At 43.1% G+C, this 27,098-nt stretch overlaps 1 protein-coding gene across 4 annotated transcripts in view; it reads left to right on the top strand.

Moving 5' to 3' along the window:
* lypla2 (lysophospholipase 2) overlaps positions 1-27,098 on the top strand; it is a 52,109-nt gene that overhangs the window by 16,514 nt on the left and 8,497 nt on the right. For 3 of the 4 annotated variants that reach the window (XM_061930873.1, XM_061930875.1, XM_072912522.1), the window contains exons 2-9: positions 3,993-4,085; positions 5,902-5,933; positions 17,680-17,745; positions 17,912-17,959; positions 18,019-18,089; positions 23,069-23,142; positions 23,224-23,325; positions 23,404-23,574. In XM_061930873.1, coding sequence (XP_061786857.1) covers positions 4,008-4,085; positions 5,902-5,933; positions 17,680-17,745; positions 17,912-17,959; positions 18,019-18,089; positions 23,069-23,142; positions 23,224-23,325; positions 23,404-23,574 — 642 coding nt within the window. In that variant the 5' untranslated portion in view covers positions 3,993-4,007. Of the gene's footprint in view, positions 1-3,665; positions 3,736-3,992; positions 4,086-5,901; positions 5,934-17,679; positions 17,746-17,911; positions 17,960-18,018; positions 18,090-23,068; positions 23,143-23,223; positions 23,326-23,403; positions 23,575-27,098 lie in introns of those variants that run through there. The other variant, XM_061930874.2, reaches the window with a different exon arrangement.

The raw sequence follows: 27,098 nt of genomic DNA on the forward strand, positions 1-27,098 counted from the left end.
TGAAATTCAGCGCCTCTCCCCAAAACCTCCCGGGACAAATTTTCGCCCGAAATTCAGGCGGAGCTGGAGGCCACGCCCCCTCCAGCTCCACGCGGACCTGAGTGACGTGTCGACAGCCTGTTTTCACGTCCGCTTTCCCACAATATAAACAGCTGCCTGCCCAATCATATTATAACTGTAGAATGATCGAGGGCGAGTTCTTGGTTTCTTATGTGGGTTTATTGTTAGGCAGTTTCATTAACGTCCTCCCAGCGCGGCAACAACACACAACAACAACAGTCACGTTTTTGTCTACCATAAAGCAGTTCGTCTGCCGTAAACAGCAATGTTGTGAGACTCTTAAACAGGACGATACTGCCATCTACTGTACATGCATATGTGGCAATAACATCTAGGGCTTTTAGAGAGTGCAGTGCACAACTGCGCACACAACAAGGAGACGAAGCAGAATGCATCATCAGAGAGGGTGTTCAGCATGGTTAGAAAAATAGTGACAGAGAGTAGAACAAGGATGGACAATTCAACAATGAACTCAACAATGGGTAGATGAGTGTTATGTGTGTGTATATGTGTAAATAAATGAACACTGAAATTCAAGTATTTCTCTTATTTATATATATATATATATATATATATATATATATATATATATATATATGTAATAATAAATAAACAAATAAATAAATTAAATTAAAAAAAATATATATATATATAGCTAGAATTCACTGAAAGTCAAGTATTTCTTATATATATATATATATATCAAATACTTGACTTGGTGAATTCTAGCTGTAAATATACTCCTCCCCTTTTAACCACGCCCCCACCCCGACCACGCCCCCCCCAACCACCTCCCGAAATCGGAGGTCTCAAGGTTGGCAAGTATGCTTTCACGTGTTCATTAAAGATTTGATTAATGTATGATGGCTCAGGTGTGATTCACTACAATAGGGCCCCACAGCACACTGGATTCCAGTTAATTGAAATACCACAACACTGGATATTGTTCAGATAAGTCCAATTTCATTTAAGAACTTGCACACAAAGCAACACTGGAGGTGACTATGACGTGCGCATTTTCTGCGCATGCGTACAAGGTCGCGTTGCGCCGGCGGACGGAGGGAGGGAGGGGGTCTTGAACGACCATTGTGTGTGTGTGTGTGTGTGTGTGTGTGTGTGTGGACAAGGATAAGGTTAGATGGAATTTACCCTGGATAACCTTCGCCGGCTTAGTGTAGAAGGGGCCTCAAGCTCCATCAGGTTGGATTAAAAGCGTCGATTTGCAGCCATTTTGTAGATCTGGGCTCTGGCTGGGCCACTCAAAGGACATTAACAGCGTTGTCCTGGAGCCAGTCCTTTGATATCTTGGCTGTGCGCTTATGGTCGTTTCCCTGCTGAAAGATGAACTGTCGCCTCAGTCTGAGTTCAAGAGCGCTCTGGAACAGATTTCCATCCCAGATGTGTCTGTACATTCCTGCATTCATCTTTCCCTCTATCTTGACTAGTCTACCAGTTCTTGCTGCTGAAAAAATTCACACTGTGGAGAGACATTAGCTGCTAGCAAAGATGCTACATTACGTTGAGGACGTGGTTAACAGCTAGAAAGTGTCACCAACATGCATTATTACTAGAGATGTCCGATAATATCGGCCGATAAATGCTTTAAAATGTAATATCGGAAATGATCGGTATCGGTTTAAAAAAGTAACATTTATGACTTTTTAAAACGCCGCTGTACGGAGTGGTACACGGACGTAGGGAGAAGTACGGAGCAGTTGCGTCTCCCAGTCATACTTGCCAACCCTCTTGATTTTCCCGGGAGACTCCCGAATTTCAGTGCCACTCCCGAAAATCTCCCGCGGCAACCATTTTCCCGAATTTCTCCCGATTTCCACCCAGACAACAATATTGGGGGCGTGCCTTAAAGGCACTGCCTTTGCATGCCGGCCCAATCACATAATTTCTACGGCTTCTCACACAAGTGAATGCAAGGCATACTTGGACAACAGCCATACAGGTCACATTGAGGGTGGCCGTATAAACAACTTTAACACTGTTACAAATATGCGCCACACTGTGAAACCACACCAAACAAGAATGACAAACACATTTCGGGAGAACATCCGCACCGTAACACAACATAAACACAACAGAACAAATACCCAGAACCCCTTGCAGCACTAACTCTTCTAGGACGCTACAAATATATATGGGAGATGGGGCGGCATAGCTCGGTTGGTAGAGCGGCCGTGCCAGCAACTTGAGGGTTGCAGGTTCGATTCCCGCTTTCGCCATCCTCGTCACTGCCGTTGTGTCCTTGGGCAAGACACTTTACCCACCTGCTCCCAGTGCCACCCACACTAGTTCAAATGTAACTTAGATATTGGGTTTCACTATGTAAAGTTAAGTTAAAGTACCAATGATTGTCACACATACACTAGGTGTGGTGAAATTTGTCCTCTGCATTTGACCCATCCCCTTGTTCACCCCCTGGGAGGTGAGGGGAGCAGTGGGCAGCAGCGGTGCCGCGCCCGGGAATCATTTTTGGTGATTTAACCCCCAATTCCAACCCTTGATGCTGAGTGCCAAGCAGGGAGGTAAAGGGTCCCATTTTTATAGTCTTTGGTATGACTCGGCCGGGGTTTGAACCCACAATCTACCGATCTCAGGGCGGACACCCTATCCACTAGGCCACTAAGCGCTTTGAGTCACTAGAGAAAAGCGCTATACAAATATAATTCACTTCACTTCACTTCACACCCCCCCCCCCGCCCCCCCCGCCCCCTCTCCCCGCCCTGCCCACCTCAACCTCCTCATGCTCTCTCAGGGAGAGCATGTCCCAAATTCCAAGCTGCTGTTTTGAGGCATGTTAAAAACATAATGCACTTTGTGACTTCAATGATAAATATGGCAGTGCCATGTTGGCATTTTTTTCCATAACTTGAGTTGATTTATTTTGGAAAACCTTGTTACTTTGTTTAATGCATCCAGCGGGGCATCACAACAAAATTAGGCATAATAATGTGTTAATTCCACGACTGTATATATCGGTATCGGTTGATATCGGAATCGGTAATTAAGAGTTGGACAATATCGGATATCGGCAAAAAAGCCATTATCGGACATCTCTAATTATTACAACATGACGATAATATTAAAATCTTTGTCGTAGGCCAAATATATATACTTTACATAGTGCAACCCTAACCCACGTGCGTCATGGCGTCATATAATGCAGGCCATGTTTAATTGGTTTAGAATTTATTTTGTGGTTCAATGAAAAAAAAACAAAAAAAACAAGCTGCAGGCTGCACTTAAGTTAAGTCCAGTTTCATTCAATCACTTCCAGTTCCATGTTTTTTAGTGTTGTAAAATGACTTTTAGTTGGCGGTTTCAGCCCAAAGAGTAAACACACCGAGCCGCCGGGCAGGCAGCGCAGTAGTTTGGCTTCCCAACCTAGACGGTGTTGGAATTTTAACAGCCACCGAGTCTAATCCAGTTCAAGGTTTACACATTAACCCCCCCGCTCGCCTTTCTTCTGTGCCAATCGGGCCCGTGCCGTCTCAGCCTACGTCATCAAAGTGTCGAAGGGCATCAAGGAGGGGCTTTACTGCTCTACCGCCTAATAACTGCACGCGCTCGCTGCAATCTAGCCTTATCGCTGCGGGGAATACATCGGGTAGCTCCGTGTCAGTTGGTGCGCTCGCAGGTCATAAGAGGAAATCAAATTACTGGGTTAGTGACAGGCCTTTAAGATGAAGATCAATTGTAGCGAATCAAATTCCTCATAGGCAGCTCTATTGCTGCATGGTAGCAATTAATTGGACCAACACATGCCCCAAAGTTCCTCCCCTGCGGGGCTTGACACTAAATTAGCTCTTAGTTGCGGTGTAAAAACTAAAAAAGTCTATTACTACTAAACATGGAAACGTACTGACCTGTGACAACGTTTTAATGTGTCATTTTTTTAATTTTATTTTTTATTGCTGCAGACTCTCTTCCAGTGTATGTGTGGCAACAACATGTCTGTGCCGCTGCTCGCCGAGGCTGTGACGGTGTCTGGGAACGAGAAGGAGACCGCGGCTGTGAGTAAAACAAAACAACGATTGTCTGATTTCTTGCAGTTTTGGTTTGTTCAGCCCACAGCGCCTCTGCAGGGGGTTCTGCGTGTGCACAATTGCAAATAGATTGTAGGAAGATTAGGGATGCGCAATAATTATCGATATAAGGAATTATGACGTTACACATCTGATAACATAATAAAATAACTATGATAACATATAAAGAATGCCCCAAAGAGGCGAGATTAGATTAGATCAGTGTGTGAATGTGTGTGTGAATGGGTGAATGTGGTAATACTGTCAAAGCGCTTTGAGTACCTTGAAGGTAGAAAAGCGCTATACAAGTATAACCCATTTATCATCATCATTTATTTATTACCCGTACTGTGCTGTAGATGGGTTAGGGTGGACAAATCAAGCGCTCCTACTTCATAGCCCACAGTCAGTATATTTCCATGCACTATATTTGTCTGTTTTCCACAACTAATTCAGCTCAAAATAAGATTTCTTAGACACATAGAAACCCCTTAATCTGATCCTGTTTGCTTTTTGAAAAATTGGATTATGCACCATGGGATAGGTGGATTGTTAAAGTTATAGTTAAGTTAAAGTACCAATGATTGTCACACACACACACTGTGTGGGCAGCACGGTGGAATAGGGGTTAGTGCATCTGCCTCACAATACGAAGGTCCTGAGTAGTCTTGGGTTCAATCCCGGGCTAGGGATCTTTCTGTGTGGAGTTTGCATGTTCTCCCCGTGACTGCGTGGGTTCCCTCCGGGTACTCCGGCTTCCTCCCACCTCCAAAGACATGCACCTGGGGATAAGTTGATTGGCAACACTAAATTGGCCCTAGTGTGTGAATGTGAGTGTGAATGTTGTCTGTCTATCTGTGTTGGCCCTGCGATGAGGTGGCGACTTGTCCAGGGTGTACCCCGCCTTCTGCCCGATTGTAGCTGAGATAGGCTCCAGCGCCCCCCGCAACCCCAAAGGGAAAAAGCGGTAGAAAATGGATGGATGGATGGACACTAGGTGTGGTGAAATTTGTCCTCTGCATTCGACCCATCCCCTTGTTCACCCCTGGGAGGTGAGGGGAGCAGTGGGCGGCAGCGGTGGCCGCGCCCGGGAATCTTTTTGGTGATTTAACCCCCAATTCCAACCCTTGATGCTGAGTGCCAAGCAGGGAGGTAATGGGTCCCATTTTTATAGTCTTTGGTATGACTCGGCCGGGGTTTGAACTCACGACCTACCGATCTCAGGGCGGACACTCTAACCACTAGGCCACTGAGTATGGCAACACTAAATTGGCCTTAGTGTGGGAATGTGAGTGTGAATGTTGTCTGTCTATCTGTGTTGGCCCTGCGATGAGGTGGCGACTTGTCCAGGGTGTAACCCGCCTACCGCCCGAATGCAGCTGAGATAGGCTCCCGCACGACCCTGTAAGGGACAAGCGGTAGGAAACGGATGGATGGATGGATGGATAGATTAACACACCTGGATTATGCGGATTGGAAACAAGTTTTCTTTGGCAGTTTGCTAACAAAATACGACATGATGTTCGCCCTACTGTAAAAGTGGTATCATATTTGGTTAGGGTCAATCTCCAAGTAAGTTTGTCAAATCCATCTTTGTTGGAGTCTTTCTTACTATCAGCAATAATTGATTTAAGCAATAATAGGTTGTATCGGTCTTGAGAAGCAGGAGGTTGTCGGTATCAGCTTGAAAAAAAACCCATTGTGCATCTCTAATCAAGAATGTTCCATGATCTCTTCCAGCGTTTACATAGAATACACGTTTAGGATTAGCAGTAATTTAACTGCTCTTTCCCCCTCTTCCCAGGTGATCTTTCTTCATGGATTGGGAGACACAGGGTAAGTTTGAAAGGGGACACATTGTGCGGATGTTCGGTTGTACGGTGTCCCTTCACGGTTAAAGCTATGACGTGCCAATGAATTGAACAAAGACCAAACAAAGGACGACAGCGGAGGACATCTTTCCTCTCCTCATGCGGCTCTTTATGACAGGAAGAAAGACCCGCTTTGTTTGAGAACAGGCGTCTTTTGTCTCCTGCTTCCGGGATGTTTTGCTTTTCAGCATAGTCACAGATTTTTTTTTGTATAGAAGAGAAGACTCACAAAATGTAATAACTTTTTTTTGTAAATTCTCATTTGTTCTTATAATTTCTGAAAGTTTCACCAAAATTTGCCAATGTACTGGCATATTATAGTGTTTGGAGTATCTAAAAGTAGCCTTTTTAGGGCTTTTTATGGGGGTGACCTTTTTTCGTCTGATTTCGCCCTTTGCTGGGAGTCTCGGCGTGTAACCGCATTGAATAGCGACAATTTACTTCAGGGCTATTCAACTGGCGGCCCCGGGCGCCTAATCCAGCCCAGGAATGAGAACATACCAGCCCCCGTGTTCAGTTCAAAACATTTTTGCAGCAAATTCCTAAAAATACCAGAGTGCTCCTGTCGTCTAGAGCAGTGTTTTTCAACCGCTGTGCCGCGGCGCACTAGTGTGCCGTGAGATACAGTCTGGTGTGCCGTGGGACATTATCTAATTTCACGTATTTGGGTTAAAAATATTTGTTGCAAACCAGTCTGCAAATGATGTGTTGTTGTTGAGTGTCGGTGCTGTCTAGAGCTCGGCAGAGTAACCGTGTAATACTCTTCCATATCAGTAGGTGGCAGCAGGTAGCTAATTGCTTTGTAGATGTGGGGAACAGCGGGAGGCAGTGTGCAGGTAAAAAGGTGTCTAATGCTTAAACCAAAAATAAACAAATGGTGAGTGCCCCTAAGAAAAGGCAGTGAAACTTAGGAAAGGCTATGCAGAACGAAACTGGCTACAAAGTAAACAAAAACAGAATGCTGGACGACAGCAAAGACTTACTGTGGAGCAAAGACGGCGTCCACAAAGTACATCCGAACATGACATGACAATCAACAATGTCCCCACAAAGAAGGATAAAAACAACTGAAATATTCTTGATTGCTAAAACAAAGTAGATGTGGGAAATATCGCTCAAAGGAAGACATGAAACTGCTACAGGAAAATACCAAAAAAAGAGAAAAAGGAGTGCAAGACAAGAAGTAAAACACTACACACAGGAAAACGGCAAAAAAGTCCAAATAAGTCAGGGTGTGATGTGACAGGTGGTGACAGTACACCTACTTTGAGACAAGAGCTATAGTGATGCATGCTTGGTTATGCTTTAAAGTCATATCCAACGATTGCGACAACGACTTTTTACTGTCAACCGAGTTTCGTTTTTTAATGATTTCTGCTGCTGGTATGCCTCCGCATTTTTTCACCACAAAAAATTTGCCTTCGCTCAAAAAAGGTTGAAAAACACTGGTCTAGAGCAGTGTTTTTCAACCACTGTGCCGCGGCACACTAGCCGTGAGATACTGTCTGGTGTGCCGTATGGAGATGATCTAGTTTCACCTATTTGGGTTAAAAATATTTTTTGCAAACAAGTAATTATAGTCTGCAAATGATGTGTTGTTGTTGAGTGTCGGTGCTGTCTAGAGTTCGGCAGAGAAACCGTTTAATACTCTTCCATATCAGTAGGTGGCAGCCGGTAGCCAATTGCTTTGTAGATGTCGGAAACAGCGGGAGGCAGTGTGCAGGTAAAATGGTGTCTAATGCTTAAACCAAAAATAAACAAAAGGTGAGTGCCCCTAAGAAAAGTAATTGAACTGGCTGCAAAGTAAACAAAAACAGAATGCTGGACGACAGCAAAGACTTACTGTGGAGCAACATGACAATCAACAATCTCCCCACAAAAAAGGATAAAAACAACTAAAATCTTCTTGATTGCTAAAACAAAGTAGATGCGGGAAATATTGCTCAAAGGAAAACATGAAACTGCTACAGGAAAATACCAAAAAAAGAGAAAAAGCCATTAAAATAGGAGCGCAAGACAAGAAGTAAAACACTACACACAGGAAAACAGCAATAAACTCCAAATAAGTCAGGGGGTGATGTGACAGTACACCTACTTTGAGACAAGAGCTATATTGATGCATGGTTGGTTATGGTTTAAAGTCATATCCAACAATTGCGACAACGACTTTTTACTGTCAACTGAGTTTCGTTTTTTAATGATGTCTGCTGGTGGTGTGCCTCCGGATTTTTTCAACGCAGAAAATGTGCCTTGGCTCAAAAAAGGTTGAAAAACACTGGTCTAGAGGAACTTGGACCACTGTAAACACAATGGTAGATCCTTGCATTGACATTTTAACCTTGCGAGCAAACATAGACTACGTTAACACTGCAGGCCAAATCGGATTTGTTTTGAGATCTGATTTTTCCCAGCTGACTGTTTGTTTACACTGCAAGTAAAATTTGATTTTTATCAGACTCCAGTGTAAACGTGCACATGCACCAATGTGGCCTCATGTGCACTTCGATAAAATGAAAACCAAGGAAGTTTAGTTTAGTTTATTATTTCTTCGGTCAATGGTCAACAAAATAAACAAACAGTTTCACATAAACAAACAGTTGTACATTCATAAATTTAAAAAAAATGTTGCAGACCGAAAGGGTTTAGGCCAGGGGTCGGCAACCTTTACCACTCAAAGAGCCATTTTGACCCGTTTCCACAAATTAAAGAAAACAATGGGAGCCACAAAACAGCGTCACACTTGCCAACCCTCACGATTTTTCCGGTAGACTCCCGAATTTCAGGGAAACTATTATCTCGAATGTATGCTGATTTTCACCCAAACAACAATAATAAGGGCGTGCCGTGATGTCACTACCTTTAGCGCCCTCTACGGCTTGAACAAACAGCTTGCCAGCCCAGTTACGTGTTATATGAGGCTTCTGCAGACACACATAAGTGAATCCATGCATACTTGGTTAACAGCCATACAGATCACACTGAGGGTGGCGATATAAACAACTTTAACACTCTTACTAATATGCGCCACACTGTGAACCCACACCAAACAAAAATGACAAACACATTTCGGGAGAACATCCGCACCGTAACACAACAGAACAAATACCCAGAATCCTATGCATCCCTAACTCTTCCGGGCTACTTTATACACCCCCGCTACCACCAAAGCCGGCCACCCCAACCCTGCCTCCCCACACATCAACAACACCCCCCCAACCCCCCGTGCGTAGATTGAGGTGAACGGGGTTTGGTGGTAGCAGGGTGTGTAATGTAGCCCGGAAAAGTTAGGGATGCATGGGATTCTGGGTATTTGTTCTGTTGTGTTTATGTTGTGTTACGGTGTGGATGTTCTCCCGAAATGTGTTTGTCATTCTTGTTTGGTGTGGGTTCACAGTGTGGCGCATATTAGTAAGAGTGTTATAGTTGTTTATACGGCCACCGTCAGTGTGGTCTGTATGGCTGTTGAACAAGTATGCCTTGCTGTCACTTAGTGTGTGAGCAGACAAAATGTGACTGGGCCGGCACGCTGTTTCTTAGGTGAAAAAGCGGACGCGACGACAGGTTGTAGAGGACGCAAAATGCAGTGCCATCACGGCACGCCCTCAATTTTGTTGTCCGGGTGAAAATCGGAGAATGTTTGCCCTGGGAGAGGCAGTGAAATCCGGAAGTCTCCCGGAAAAATCGGGAGGGTTGGCAAGAATACAGCTGAGCCGCATCAGAGTGGTCAAAGAGCCGCATGCGGCTCCAGAGCCGCGGGTTGCCGACCCCTGGTTTAGGCTGAAGTTGAACACTAATTGCGCCTAACCCTATAAACGAAGTCAAGTACGAGATGAGCTTCCAAAAAAGAATAAGAAATTTCCTTTTCACAACATATTATAAATACACATTGAACACAACATAAATACTGTTCAATTATATACACAGTAAAGGCATGTGAAATATCCTTGGAACTGGAACATTTTAAGGAATCATCCAAGCTGTTCCACAGTTGAACCCCCCTGACAGAAACACATCTACTTTTTAAGCTCGTTCTTATGTTTGCTTTCTGAAAGACAGCTGAACCTCTGAGGTCATAGGGACCCTCCCTAGGTTTGAACCTCTCCTACCGAGGCAGCATGTGGTTATGAGCTTTGTACGTCACAAGAGCAGTGTTGAGGTCAACAAGATCGTCCAGTTTTAATGTTTTTAATTGAATAAACAGAGCATTGGTATGGTCATGATAATCCGCATAATTTACAATTCTAATCGCTTTCTTTTGAAGTAAGAACATAGAAATGATGTTTGATTTGTAATTGTTACCCCAGATTTCAACACAATAATTAAGATATGGGAGTACAAATGAATTATATAACATGTTAAGAGCCTTTTGATTTACAGAGTTTTTAATTTTATGTAACATAGCAATGATTTTTGCCATCTTTGTCTTGAGTATATTTATGTAGAGTTTCCAATTTAATTTATCATCTATATAGATTCCCAAAACATGTGTTGAATACACCCTTTCTATCTCCATATCATCAATTCTTATATGACACTGTATGTTATTTTTCCTAATTCCAAAAATTATATATTTTGTTTTATTTAGGTTGATTGATAGTTTATTGGCATCAAACCATTGCTTTAGTATGTGGAGTTCACTCTCTACCGTCACTAGGAGTTGGCCATGGTCTTGCCCAGAACAGTACAGACATGTATCATCAGCAAAGAGAATACAGTTGAGTTTTTTAAAGATTTTACAGATATCATTAATATACAATAAAAACAATTTTGGTCCCAGTACAGAACCATGGGGTACTCCATGTGTTATAATCTTTTTATCTAAGTATATAAGTACAAACTCCGTTTCCATATGAGTTGGGAAATTGTGTTAGATGTAAATATAAACGGAATACAATGATTTGCAAATCCATTTTAACCCATATTCAGTTGAATGCACTACAAAGACAACATATTTGATGTTCAAACTCATAAACTTTATATTTTTTTGAAAATAATAATTAACTTAGAATTTCATGGCTGCAACACGTGCCAAAGTAGTTGGGAAAGGGCATGTTCACCACTGTGTTACATCACCTTTTCTTTTAACAACACTCAATAAACGATTGGGAACTGAGGAAACTCATTGTTGAAGCTTTGAAAGTGGAATTATTTCCCATTCTTGTTTTATGTAGAGCTTCAGTCGTTCAACAGTCCGGGGTCTCCGCCGTCGTATTTTACGCTTCATAATGCGCCACACATTTTTGATGGGAGACAGGTCTGGACTGCAGGCGGAAAGTACCCGCACTCTTTTTTTTACAAAGCCACGCTGTTGTAACACGTGCTGAATGTGGCTTGGCGTTGTCTTGCTGAAATAAGCAGGGGCATCCATGAAAAAGACGGCGCTTAGATGGCAGCATATGTTGTTCCAAAACCTGTATGTACCTTTCAGCATTAATGGTGCCTTCACAGATGTGTAAGTTAGCCATGCTTTGGGCACTAATGCACCCCCATACCATCACAGATGCTGACTTTTGAACTTTGCGTCGATAACAGTCTGGATGGTTTGCTTTCCCTTTGGTCCGGATGACACGATGTCGAATATTTCCCAAAACAATTTGAAATGTGGACTCGTCAGACCACAGAACACTTTTTCACTATGCATGAGTCCATCTTAGATGATCTCGGGCCCAGAGAAGCCGGCGGCGTTTCTGGATGTTGTTGATAAATGGCTTTCGATTTGCATAGTAGAGCTTTAACTTGCACTTACAGATGTAGCAACGAACTGTATTTCGTGACAGTGGTTCTCTGAAGTGTTCCTGAGCCCATGTGGTGATATCCTTTAGAGATTGATGTCGGTTTTTGATACAGTGCCGTCTGAGGGATCGAAGGTCACGGTCATTCAATGTTGGTTTCCGGCCATGCCGCTTACGTGGAGTGATTTCTCCAGATTCTCTGAACCTTTTGATGATATTATGGACCGTAGATGTTGAAATCCCTAAATTTCTTGCAATTGCACTTTGAGAAACATTGTTCTTAAACTGTTTGACTATTTGCTAACGCAGTTGTGGACAAAGGGGTGTACCTCGCCCCATCTTTTCTTGTGAAAGACTGAGCATTTTTTGGGAAGCTGTTTTTATACCCAACCATGGCACCCACCTGTTCCCAATTAGCCTGCACACCTGTGGGATGTTCCAAATAAGTGTTTGATGAGCATTCCTCAACTTTATCAGTATTTATTGCCACCTTTCCCAACTTCTTTGTCACGTGTTGCTGGCATCAAATTCTAAAGTTAATGATTATTTGCAAAAAAAACAAATGTTTATGTTTGAACATCAAATATGTTGTCTTTGTAGCATATTCAACTGAATATAGGTTGAAAATGATTTGCAAATCATTGTATTCCGTTTATATTTACAGCTAACACAATTTCCCAACTCATATGGAAACGGGGTTTGTATATAAGTTGACCAAGAGGAAGTCGTTACTACAACAAAATTAAATAAAAGTCGACACCCCTTCAAAATGAGTGTTTTTTTACGTGAAATTAAAATAATATAATGTGTGAATGGATATATATATAATGTAATATATTTGGGAGGGTTGTAATCTTTTTATTGACTGTTAAGGTAGTAGACACAGACATCAGCGTGGATCTATGGGAGCTTTATTTTTCTACTCACATGTAAACAAATGCACCACAGCACCAATTCCGGTCTTTCAACAATCGATATTTCTTCCAAATCAAAATATATATTCATATATTACATATAGCCTATTATTTGCGCACTATTGACAAGTGATGCACCGAAAATTCGGTCGTCTTTATTAGACTTTGCTCACCGAAACCGGATGTTGTGATAAAATATCAACTTCCACTGGCGACCCCGTCTTTCTGACGTAGCTCGTCCAAAGCTGACGACAAACGTCACTTTCAGGGCACATTGCGTTTAGACTGCAGTCACATTTGAAAAGATCTGATTCCAAAGGTTTGAAGCACTTTGGAGTGTTTAGACTGGCAAAAAAAATCAGATCTGTGTCACTGCAAAAAATCTGATTTGATGTGCAGTGTAAACTGGGCCATAAAACACTGAGTTCCAAATGTATGATTTACATAACTAGGACGTTCATCAAAGGACACCTTTAAAGTCTTCTCCTTTTTGGCACTTACACTTTTTTTTCATAATGTGATTTATGTAACTTAAGGTGTTGCTCCAGCTTGTTCACTTCAGATGTAGTCATTTGTGCAACTTCTTTAGTTATACTGTTTTGGATTTGTTTCCTATCCAATAAAGAAATGTCCAAAGAAAGCAAAGGTATTTTAAGTATTTGAGATCTCAAAAAACATTAGGGTACAGAGGAGCAAGTCTAAATGGAAGAAAAAAGAGACAGAGGGAATGAGAGACAAAGAAAAAACTTCCAGATCTTTATATTTGTCTTGAGAATGTGAGAAGAAAGAGGAGGTGTTGGGGCGAAGTGACTCATTTTTGGAGGGAGGATGAGCAGATTCTGTTGTTTGTGAACAAGAATGTTTTGGTTAAACCTTTTGGAAAGGCACAAAAGAAACCCATTTGGAGAGTAACCTTTGACCAAAATACAAATGCAATATAAAATTAGTGATGTCCGGCATCAGCAGAGCAGAGAATAAAATATTTTTGGAGGCCGTCTATGGGGCGCTCATGGCCCAACAATTGACCCTATAGATAGGAAACACTCAACTTATTAATACATCCAAAATTACAAATGACTTTAATACAGAACGAGTGCACTTTTTTCTTCACTCTACTGTCGCATAAAGCATATTTTGGGCACACAACAATTAGCAAATGTTGTTATGCATACATTACACGGTAAAATACAATACATGTACTGTATATGAACTGGCAATGAACATTTAATTATCAATTATCCCGTGCTATTACAACCTGCTATTGCCAGCTAACGCCAGCAACAACAAATCAGACTCTATTGTTTGTGAACAGGAATGTTTTTGGTTAAACATTTTTGGAAAGGCAGTAATACAGCATCAGTCACAAGAGAAACCCATTTGGAGAGTAACCTTTGACCAACATACAAATACGATATAAATTAGTGATGTCCGGCATCATAACAGTCTTGTCCTATGCGCTGGGAAGGTGGGGGGCGGATGTAAGAACCACCAAACAGAGCTCTATAAAAGAGTATTTTTAGAAGAAGAAAAGACCAATGCATTGAATAGAAGCAATACAACATAAATCACATTAGGTCTGTTACTTACACAAAAAAAATGTTTGGACAAGAGATTGTTAAAATGTTTATTTTGCTACAACATTACTGGTAGTGTTCCTCAAGGTTCCGTTATGTCCTCTCTTTTTCATCATTTGGGCCAGGGGTCGGCAACCCAAAATGTTGAAAGAGCCACATTGGACCAAAAATACAAAAAATTAAATTTGTCTGGAGCCGCAAAAAAATTAAAAGCCTTATATAAGTGTTATAATGAAGGCAACACATTATGTAAGTGTCTATATTAGCCTACTATCAAAATGACTATGTGTCGCAGGCTGACGCAAATTTTCGTTGACAGAAATGCTGCCTTTTTATTTTTATTCTGCACATTTTTGCAACATTGGATAACATTAGTAAAACGGAGGCTTCTCACAGTGTGAGATAACTTCTGGAAATGACTGGCTCAGAATGGCAAAAGGTATAGATGAGTGTGTCCAAGGTAAAGGAAAAGGCAGGCTGTCTTCTTCTAATGGATTTATTACAATCGTTGCGAGCTGGGTAACGTTTGCTGTGGTCTGGAACAACATGGCACACTTATTTAACCTTTATTTAACCAGGTAAAAATCCCATTGAGATCCAAGATCTCTTTTCCAAAGGAGACTTGGCCAAGAGGACAGCAGCAAGGATACATTAAAAACAGTAAACAACACATAAAACATCAAATTTACAACATTAAAACTTGCTCACATGACACATGTGCATACAGACAAGGTAGACTGCAGTCCTTTCACAGAAGCATTAAACTCATTCAATGTAACAAGGGTTTGAAGTTGAGTATTCGATTGTAGGTTATTCCAAGCCTTCGATGCTGAAAACCTAAATGCTTTCTTGCCCAGTTCAGTTCTTACTTTGGGGATGACAAATTGAAGAGCATTCATTGAACGAACACAAACAACTATCAGAAATGCCTACAATATTACATACAGATAATGTGCCATGAGACATGCAAATATAAATTAAATACACAGAGGACATAATTAAAGGAAATTAAATGAGCTCAAATATACCTGCAAACGAGGCATAATGATGCAATATGTACACACAGCTAGCTTAAATAGCAGGTTAGTATTGATTAGCTTGCAGTCATGCATTGACCAAGTATGCCTGATAAACACTCCAGCAAATCAATAACATCAACAAAGCTCACCTTTGTGCTTTCACGCACAGCATAAAACGTTTGGTGGACAAAATGAGACAAAGAAGGAGTGGCATAAAACAGGTCTCTCTGTGGCAGCATGGTAGAAAGTTATACATGTAAACAAACTACGGTGAGTTCAAGGATTGCTTAAATTAGTAGGACAAAACGGTGCTCGCCAAATACTCTCATCAGCGAGGCATGTTTAATATAAACTGTGGGATTTCTAACAATTAGGAAGGTTTGTGTCATGTTTATCTTGCTACAGAAACCATAGTCAAACCATTTTTTTAAATTGTTTTCGTCTTTTTCCATTTTCACACATCTTTGAAAAAGCTCCAGGGAGTCACTAGGGCGGCGCTAAAGAGCCGCGTGTTGCTGACCACCGATCTAGAGTTTTAAGCACTGAAAGTAAAAAAAATAATGTATGACCTATTTTTTACACTTTTATGAGTGGGGTCCTTTTGGATCCCTGAGAAATTTAGTGTGATTTTTTTTTTTTAAAGTATCATTGCTCAAAAAATTATAACGAATTAAAATCAATGTTGTTGTGCATTATTGACCTATTTAAGGCTCCAATTACTTCACATGAAATAAACAATTTTGTAATTTTTTGGGGGGAGGAATAATTGCTTATTTTGTAGAGGTGTACAAATCGCGATTCAGACTTCCCTCTCCCCAGCCACTTCGTCCAGCTCTTCCTGGGGGATCCCGAGGCGTTCCCAGGCCAGCCGTGAGACATAGTCTTCCCAACGTGTCCTGGGTCTTCCCCGTGGCCTCCTATCGGTCGGACGTGCCCTAAACACCTCCCTAGGGAGGCGTTCGGGTGGCATCCTGACCAGATGCCCGAACCACCTCATCTGGCTCCTCTCAATGTGGAGGAACAGCGGCTTTACTTTGAGCTCCCCCCGGATGGCAGAGCTTCTCACCCTATCTCTAAGGGAGAGCCCCGCCACCCGGCGGAGGAAACTCATTTCGGCCGCTTGTACCCGTGATCTTGTCCTTTAACCCAAAGCTCATGACCATAGGTGAGGATGGGAATGTAGATCGACCGGTAAATTGAGAGCTTTGCCTTCCGGCTCAGCTCCTTCTTCACCACAATGGATCGATACAGCGTCCGCATTACTGAAGACGCCGCACCGATCTGCCTGTCGATCTCGCGATCCACTCTTCCCTCACTCGTGAACAAGACTACGAGGTACTTGAACTCCTCCACTTGGGGCAGGGTCTCCTCCGCAACCCGGAGATGGCACTCCACCCTTTTCCGGGCGAGAACCATGGACTCGGACTTGGAGGTGCTGATTCTCATCCCAGTCGCTTCACACTCAGCTGCGAACCGATCCAGCGAGAGCTGAAGATCCTGGCCACATGAAGCCATCAGGACCACATCATCTGCAAAAAGCAGAGACCTAATCCTGCAGCCACCAAACCGGATCCCCTCAACGCCTTGACTGCGCCTAGAAATTCTGTCCATAAAAGTTATGAACAGAATCGGTGACAAAGGGCAGCCTTGGCGGAGTCCAACCCTCACTGGGAATGTGTTCGACTTACAGCGGACCGCTCTGACACTGATTGTGTCAGACAGTCCGATACCCCATACTCTCTGAGCACTCCCCACAGGACTTCCCGAGGGACACGGTTGAATGCCTTCTCCAAGTCCACAAAGCACATGTAGACTGGTTGGGCAAACTCCCATGCACCCTCAAGGACCCTGCCGAGAGTATAGAGCTGGTCCACAGTTCCACGACCAGGACGAAAACCACACTGTTCCTCCTGAATCCGAGGTTCAACTATCCGGCGTAGCCTCCTCTCCAGTACACCTGAATAGACCTTACCGGGAAGGCTGAGGAGTGTGATCCCACGATAGTTAGAACACACCCTCCGGTTCCCCTTCTTAAAGAGAGGAACCACCACCCCGATTCATAATTTTCAAAAGTCGATCTAAAAAAATAAAATACATTTTTATATTTTTTTAAACCATCACTTATTAAAAATAGAGCTCTAGAGCCGCGGGTTGCTGAGCCCCGATTTGGGCTATTAAAATGGTGGCCCGTGAAAATTTGTGAGGAGACTCTTTCGCCAGCTTTTTTGCTGAAGGTCTTTCAAAACAGTAAGCGCTTCGCTAACTCAGACAAAATAAACATACCAAAATCACTACTTTAGAGGGCGCTGGTTCTATGGAATATACAAAATAAGACTGATAGTGAAGGGAGAGGTCCGGTCCTTATCTTTTTAAAATGCGGCCCCCAACACAATTTAGTAGACTACCCCTGATGGACTGTCTTGTGTTAAGATGAATGCTGTCACCCTGCTTGAAACTTCTCCTCTTTGATAGGCACGGGTGGGCCGAAACCTTGACGGGCATCCAGCTGCCCCACGTTAAGTTCATCTGCCCGCACGCGTGAGTGTCCTTCATTCCTTGATTTCTACAGTCTTTCAGTCAGTCAGCAGCAGGAGTTGAAAGCACACTTTGCTCTTCAAACGAGTCAAACCGGTCACCTTGGTGCTAAAAAAAAAAAGCTTGTCGCTCCTGTTTTTACCGACCTTCTTGTGTTCTCCTCCTGTAGGCCACGGATTCCTGTCACTCTCAGCCGGAACCTCATGATGCCGGCGTGGTAAGAGATGTTTGCGCCGCCGCCTGGAAAACAAAGTCAAAATGAGGATTTGTGTGCAGGTTTGACCTGATGGGCCTGAGCCCCGACACCCCCGAGGACGAACCTGGGATCAAAAAGGCAGCAGAAAACAGTGAGTTGGAGTCACGTGCAGCGTTGTTCTGCCTCCCCACTGACATTTTTAGGCTGCTAAAGTGCTTGAGGACGGGTAAAATAAGATAGCCGCTCTGGTTAAGACACTTGATTGGCTGAGTCTTGGCACATTGGAAGTCTTCCTGCATGCATTCACGGTGATAAAGCAGCACATGTTAAACCTCTAGTGGCCTTCAGCAAAGACTTAGAGCTCCCAGGAGTGTATGTCTGCAGCCTGGAGACCTCCAGTGTCATGGCTCCCATCTCATGCCGTATTGTCTGGGGCCTTCAGCAAGCGTCTACTTTTCAAAGTAAAAGCTTTTCTGGTCTCCTTTCTACTTAGGTGGGTTTTTTTTAACGAAACAGTGAAGCACTTTGTGTTTGCCACTTGCTACAGCTAAACAGACCTCAATAAGTCCACAGTGACGTTTTGGTGAATTTACGAAACTGGAACAATACAAAAAGAATGCCATTGTAAGTAGAGATGTCCGATAATGGCTTTTTTGCCGATATTCCGATATTGTCCAACTCTTAATTACCGATTCCGATATCAACCGATACCGATATATACAGTCGTGGAATTAACACATTATTATGCCTAATTTTGTTGTGATGCCCCCCCGCTGGATGCATTAAACAATGTAACAAGGTTTTCCAAAATAAATCAACTCAAGTTATGGACAAAAATGCCAACATGGCACTGCCATATTTATTATTGAAGTCACAAAGTGCTATATTTTTTCTAACATGCCTCAAAACAGCAGCTTGGAATTTGGGACATGCTCTCCCTGAGAGAGCATGAGGAGGTTGAGGTGGGCGGGTTTGAAATGGGGGGAGAGGGGGTAGCGGGGGGTGTATATTGTAGCGTCCCGGAAGAGTTAATGCTGCAAGGGGTTCTGGGTATTTGTTCTGTTGTGTTTATGTTGTGTTACGGTGTGGATGTTCTCCCGAAATGTGTTTGTCATTCTTGTTTGGTGTGGGTTCACAGTGCGACGCATATTTGTAACAGTGTTAAAGTTGTTTATACGTCTACCCTCAGTGGGACCTGTATCGCTGGGGTTGAGGTGGGGGGAGAGGGGGTAGCGGGGGGGGGGGTGTATATTGTGTATATTGTAGCATCCCGGAAGAGGTGGGTGTATATTGTAGCGTCCCGGAAGAGTTAGTGCTACAAGGGGTTCTGGGTATTTGTTCTGTTGTGTTTATGTTGTGTTACGGTGTGGATGTTCTCCCGAAATGTGTTTGTCATTCTTGTTTGGTGTGGGTTCACAGTGCGGCGCATATTTGTAACAGTGTTAAAGTTGTTTATACATCTACCCTCAGTGGGACCTGTATCGCTGGGGTTGAGGTGGGGGGAGAGGGGGTAGCGGGGGGTGTATATTGTAGCGTCCCGGAAGAGTTAGTGCTACAAGGGGTTCTGGGTATTTGTTCTGTTGTGTTTATGTTGTGTTACAGTGTGGATGTTCTCCCGAAATGTGTTTGTCATTCTTGTTTGGTGTGGGTTCACAGTGTGGCGCATATTTGTAACAGTGTTAAAGTTGTTTATACGTCTACCCTCAGTGGGACCTGTATCGCTGTTGACCAAGTATGACTTGCATTTACTTGTGTGTGTGAAAAGCTGTAGGTGTTATGTGACTGGGCCGGCACGCAAAGGAAGTGCCTTTAAGATTTATTGGCGCTCTGTGCTTCTCCCTACGCCCTTGTACACAGCGGCGTTTTGAAAAGTCATAAATTGTACTTTTTGAAACCGATACCGATAATTTTCGATATTACATTTTAAAGCATTTATCGGCCAATAATATCGGCAGTCTGATGTTTTCGGACATCCCTAATTGTAAGTTAATAATACTAACACAGACACTCAGGAACGTGTTAGCATATTAGCTAATGTTAACAACGCTAGCTTGATTACATTACAATAGCCCGTACAAATATGCATGAAAACCGTCCTACAGACGTCACACATGGGACAGTTTAGTAAGTAAGAATTGTTGTACTGTAAAACTTACAAATGTTGCTTGGACTCATGACTGAAGAATCCATACGAGTAGAAACGCTATGGACTGCTAGAAGATGGAACAGTGCTTCGTGTTAAAAAAAAGCTCAGTCTAAACAGAAGGGCATGCAGCACCTACAGCAGGGGTCCCCAAACTGGATAAGGCCCGCCAGCGTCCAAAATTCGGCCCGCGGGAAGTCCCAAGTTATAAAATGTTGTTTTTTTTAATCTGTCCTTTCTAATTCATTTTCTATTGCTTGTTGCTCTTGGTGTCTCCTAGCTGCTCAGGCAAATCATATTGTCTAAAAATGCATCCATCCATCCATCCATTTTCTACCGCTTATTCCCTTTGGGGTCGCGGGGGGCGCTGGAGCCTATCTCAGCTACAATTGGGCGGAAGGCGGGGTACACCCTGGACAAGTCGCCACCTCATCGCAGGGCCAACACAGATAGACAGACAACATTCACACTCACATCCACACACTAGGGCCAATTTAGTGTTGCCAATCAACTTATCCCCAGGTGCATGTCTTTGGAAGTGGGAGGAAGCCGGAGTACCCGGAGGGAACCCACGCAGTCACGGGGAGGACATGCAAACTCCACACAGTAAAATGCATATATACGTATATGTTAACTTGTCCCACAAACTTTCTAAGCTTATATGTATATTGTCATGTTCAAACACTGATGACATCTATTAAACGAGACAAGAAGCAAGGAATTAAACAGAGACAGAATTAAATTTGGCTCAATTTGAGGAGAAACGTCTGGGCTGCACTCTTGTACAGTCTCCAGCACGCTCTGGCGGAAAATTGTACGCCACCTCTTTTTATTTGGACTTTCCCTGTTTACATAACAACAGCTGTTTCTAAAGGAATGGGGAGTATGTAAACAGCCATTGTTTTCGGTCATATTTACACAAAAGAAAAAGATGCCACGGGCTTGGACTGGTCCTGGATCGAGCTTGGGCAGGTCTTGGATTACAATAGATAACCCCTCCCGTCTCCTCCCATCATACACAGCGGAATTTTCCAAGCCTTTGGCTTGGTGCAACAAAGACAGCTTTCGTCTGTTCACTGGGAACTCAGAGGACGGAAAGTTTTTTGATAATTTACATACAATTTTTCTGACATATATATATATATATATATATATATATATATATATATATATATATATATATATATATATATATATATATGTATGTATGTATGTGTGGGAAAAAAATCACAAAACTATTTCATCTCTACAGGCCTGTTTCATGAGGGGGGGTACCCTCAATCGTCAGGAGATTATATATATTATATATATATATTATATATATATATATATATATATATATATATATATATATATATATATATATATATATATATATATATATATATATATATATGTACCCCGCGGAGTCTTGTTCACGAGTGAGGGAAGAGTGGATCGTGAGATCGACAGGCGGATCGGTGCGGCGTCTTCAGTAATGCGGATGCTGTATCGATCCGTTGTGGTGAAGAAGGAGCTGAGCCGTAAGGCAAAGCTCTCAATTTACCAGTCGATCTACGTTCCCATCCTCACCTATGGTCATGAGCTTTGGGTTATGACCGAAAGGACAAGATCACGGGTACAAGCGGCCGAAATGAGTTTCCTCCGCCGGGTGGCGGGGCTCTCCCTTAGAGATAGGGTGAGAAGCTCTGCCATCCGGGGGAAGCTCAAAGTAAAGCCGCAGCTCCTCCACATCGAGAGGAGCCAGATGTGGTGGTTCGGGCATCTGGTCAGGATGCCACCCGAACGCCTCCCTAGGGAGGTGTTTAGGGCACGTCCGACCGGTAGGAGGCCACGGGGAAGACCCAGGACACGTTGGGAAGACTATGTCTCACGGCTGGCCTGGAAACGCCTCGGGATCCCCCGGGAAGAGCTGGACGAAGTGGCTGGGGAGAGGGAAGTCTGGGCTTCCCTGCTTAGGCTACTGCCCCCGCGACCCGACCTCGGATAAGCGGAAGAAGATGGATGGATGGATGGATGGATGGATGTACCCCGCCTTCCGCCCGAAGCAGCTGAGATAGGCTCCAGCACCCCCCGCGACCCCGAACGGACAAGCGGTAGAAAATGGATGTATATATAAATGTGTGTGTGTGTGTGTGTGTGTGTGTGTGTGTGTGTGTGTGTGTGTGTGTGTGTGTGTGTGTTTTTAACCCAATGCGGCCCCCGAGTCAAAAAGTTTGGGGACCCCCGACCTTCAGTGTCGTCCATAAAATGGCACCATAGCAAAAACAATAACACACCTACTTAGCGTTTGCTTGGTACTATTTGCATTATGCCCCTTTGCAAAGAAAAATCCATGTATTAGCTGCACCGTTTTATAAGCCGCAGGGTGAAAAGCATAGGAAAAAAAGTCGCGGCTTATAGTTGGGAATTTACAGTATATCGCGATATAGATTTTAGACCATATCGCACATATCCTACATTCCTATGTACGGTATGTAAAGGGCTAAAATGTATAATTCATCAATTTAAATGTGTCTTAATTGATTGCAATAAAGATGCTCACAAACTTAACTAAGACGCCATCATGAAAACTATTTTCCATTTGTATGCGATGAGGTGGCGACTTGTCCAGGGTGTACCCCACCTACCGCCCGAATGCAGCTGAGATAGGCTCCAGCACCCCCCGCAACCCCAAAAGGGACAAGGGGTAGAAAATGGATGGATGGATGGATGTTTTGACCCTCTGCGGTTGGACACCATCCAGTGAGAGGGCATGGCATGAGACAAGCAATACCTGACTCAAAGCTCCCCCCAGTGGTCAAAGGGTGAAATGTGACTTTCCTGACACCTGGTGACCAGTCAGTCGTCGGCGATGGGCAAAATCTAACAAATCAGATCCGACTATGAAAATCCTGCGTCGAAGATGGTCCTAAATGAAGCGCATTGACCAGGAGTCCTTTGTGATCTATGTTACATTTTATCTCTATTTTTGTCTCTTCTTGCAGTCAAGGCCATAATTGAACACGAGGCTAAAAACGGCATTCCTCCCCACCGCATCATGCTCGGAGGCTTCTCTCAGGTAGGAACCTTTTTTTAGGCTGAGCACAGGAACTTCAAGCATCAACGCTGATGTCCTTCTGTTGTGTGCGTCCTCCTTCAGGGCGGGGCGTTGTCCCTGTACACCGCCTTGACCTGCCAGCATCAGTTAGCCGGCGTCGTGGCCCTCAGCTGCTGGCTGCCACTTCACAAGTCTTTCCCTTCGGTGCTTACTATTATTATCATTATTTGGTGTCGAGCTAAAGTCCTCGGTCGAATCAGTTGTGGTGTCCCCACTGTGCAGGCGTCGAACGGCTACAAGAACATGCCCATCCTGCAGTGCCACGGCGAGAAGGACGAGATGATCCCCGTGCAGTTTGGCGCCATGACGGCAGAAAAGCTGAAATGCATAGTCACCCCGCAGATGATCACCTTCAAAACATACCCAGGGGTGCCTCACTCGTCCTGCACTCAGGTGCGGAAAACTACATCACGCCATTGTGGCCAGAATGTTATATATATATTGCAGAATGTTATATATATGCTATATTTCTCATGCAGCTTCAGAGGTTACCAACAGTTATCAGCATGTTGTGCAGTCGATTGTATCGCCAGCTATTCAGTATTTGCGGCACCGCGGAATTGCGTTTGTGTTTATTCTTTCCAAAAATATGCAGTTTTTTCTAGAAAACCCATCTCATTCACCGATAATGCTAAAATAAAACACATGTAACGATGTAGGTGTAAGATGGCAACCCTTTGCCTGCCAAGCTTTCGCTTTTGGTTGCCAGGGAAACCAAGGACGGTTAACACAAGTTAACGATGTTGGTAGAGCGGCCGTGCCAGCAACCTGAGGGTTCCTGGTTTGATCCCCGGCTTCCGCCATCCTAGTCACATCCGTTGTGTCCTTGAGCAAGACACTTCACCCTTGCTCCTGATGGGTCGTGGTTAGGCCCCTGCATGGCAGCTCTCGCCATCAGTGTGTGAATGTGGAAATAGTGTCGAAGCGCTTTAAGTACCTTGAAGTAGGGCTGGGCAATATGGCCTTTTTTTTAAATCTCGTTATTTTTAGGCCATGTCACGATACACGATATATATCTCGATATATTGCCTTAGCCTTGAATGAACACTTGATGCATATAATCACAGCAGTATGATGATTCTATGTGTCTACATTAAAACATTCTTGTTCTTACTGCATTAATATATGCTCATTTTAAACTTTCATGCAGGGAGGGAAATCACAACTAAGCAGGCATGTGATTTTTCCGTCTAAAGTCGGAATTCCGTCTTTTTTAATCTCGGGAGGAAAAAAAAAATTACTCCCGTTTTTCCGGTTTTTTTTCCGACCCTAAATCAAGATTCGAGACGTAGTTTATATTACGCCGTAGTTGATTGGTCGATATGTTCCTTGTGACCAATCAGGACATCTGTTATGAATGATGACGTTAAAAACGTCATCATTCATAATGGTTATTACCGCCATTTTCCATATGTAAACGATGTCGGTTCTCGAGAGAAAGGACGCTTTACGAGTAAAAGAAATTGATAAACATGTCAAAAATAAGTTTCGATGGGACTGGATGGAAAGGGAAATCACTGATACTGTTGGGAAGAAGGAAGTTACGACTTTGTTCGGTGATTTTATTCGGAAAATCGATCGTCCCGGAAAGGTTTTGTGCACGTGGTGTCATGATAATATTGACTATGGATCATGAGGTTTCAAGGCTTTGGAAGTACATGCGAAACGCCAAAAACATATGAAACAACTTAAAGCAAGGAATGTTATATTAATGATGTTTTCATGTTTTTAAACACTAAAATATTTTCTTCAAATGGTGCTGTCTTTGTTAATTTTAGCATGTTAAATTGGTGAAAAACCAGGAGCCCCCTTGTCCCCCCACCAGGGCACCGCCCTGGACCTGGCTGGGGGCCTTCGGCCCTCAGACCCCCGGACATTTTTTCAGTCTTTTTCATTGTGGTCAAATCACATTCCTGACTAAGTCAATTTATTAAACAGTTATTAAGCAGTGGCACAAACATTCATGTCATTTCCAAAACAGAAAGTGCAAGATTGTCAGAGACATTTTAAAACAAGCTGTGAGTGCACTTTTGTGCATGATGTCACTAAGATGACATATCAAAACAACACTAAATTAAAGTGCACTTTTTGTACAGAACGCCACTACAATAGTTTAAAACAAATAAAGTGCACTTTAGTGCATGATGTCACACAAGATATTTGAATAAGTGTCAATAAGAATTAGCTGCATAATAGGAAATCAAATAGTGTATGTCCTTCACTATGTGGTAGGTTCCTGCGGACGTTATCTCCTTCTGTTGTTGCTATTTTTTTCATACAGTGTTGATCTGGAAATGGTTGCCTCTGCATTTTCTGGGTGTGGCACCGAACGGAGATGTTGACATGCGGAGTTTCAAACACTCTTCATTCTCTAGCGGGTGACTTTTCAAATGATGCTACATATTAGCAGTAATGCTACTTTTTGTAGCAACGCTTTTGCCCCACGCTTGACATATTACGGTTGTCTGTTCGACATATTCCCGCTTGAAGCCAAACCACCGCCAGACGATGGACCCCGTGCTGTTTTTCTTGGGAATTAATTCTTCCTTCATTTGTTACCAGATTCGCACCTTCTTTCTGTCGTATTACCACTCGCACCACAGCTAACGTTACACATGCCGCTACCTCTCTGCTCCGCGAGGGCGTATACGTATGTGACGTATGTAAGAAGGTGCGCTTGTTTTATATCTCTGTGAGATGCAGAGGCAAGAAAGAGGGAGAAGAGCCTGTAGTGTAATGCCCGCAGATAAAAGCAACTGCGTGAGAACATATACCGTATTTTTCGGAGTATAAGTCGCACCGGAGTATAAGTCGCACCTGCCGAAAACGCATAATAAAGAAGGAAAAAAACATATATATGTCGCACTGGAGCCCGGCCAAACTATGAAGAAAACTGCGACTTATAGTCCGAAAAATACGGTACTTGAATATCACGATATAGTCATTTTCTATATCGCACAGAGACAAACCCGCGATATATTGAGTATATCGATATATCGCCCAGCCCTACCTTGAAGGTAGAAAAGCGCTATGCACGTATAACCCATTTACCAATTAGTATGTAATCGTAAGTCATTAATGGAATTACAACAGTCAAGCAGTGTAGAATATAATATATTTGTAGTGGGAGCCTGACGACCAGGCGAAAGACTGACTTAGATTCTCTGTTCTGTCAGTTACAGTCAAACCTGTCTATAGTGACCACTCAAAGGAAACAAAGAAAGTGACCGCGATAGACATGTGGTCACTATATGTCGGTTGGCCGCCATTTTGAATTTCCGTACATGTTGACCTTTAAACAATTATATTCGGAAGGGAAGTAAACCGTTTCCAAAATACAGTTTTACAAACTTTCTAAGCTTGAACAGTGCTATTGAATTTGAGCCTGCTCGGTGTTGCTCACATGAATAGGATGCTGTTTTACATTCATGACAGACTTTTTGGGGATCAGTCAACTCGGCTGCATGGTCTGGATCAGGCCTGGGCAATTATTTTGACTCGGGGGGCCACATTTAGGGAAAAAGTGTGTCTGGGGCCGGTATATCTATTTTTAGGAACACTAATACAAAACCTCACAATGATGTCTGATTGAATGCTAAAATTCGGAATGGAGTTTTAATTTTTTTTACTGAATGAGACACCCAGAATGTACATGAAAATAAAGAATGTGAGATTTACAATATTAACTATGAACGATAAAACTCTGAATATTGACAACATATGAACGTCACACCCCCTCTCGATCGACATGTTTTACAATCAAGCGAAACGCAACAAAAATGCAACAAACAGCGAAATATGAACGTGAAGGGTAAAAAAAAACACCTACAATCTGAAATATCTGATATATCACTAAGCTTTAGAACTTTGTCGTAAAAATCTCATTTCGTGTCTGTCCCTGACACCCGCATTTCAGG

Source organism: Nerophis lumbriciformis, linkage group LG37 (assembly GCF_033978685.3).
Source record: "Nerophis lumbriciformis linkage group LG37, RoL_Nlum_v2.1, whole genome shotgun sequence".
NCBI lineage: Eukaryota > Metazoa > Chordata > Actinopteri > Syngnathiformes > Syngnathidae > Nerophis > Nerophis lumbriciformis.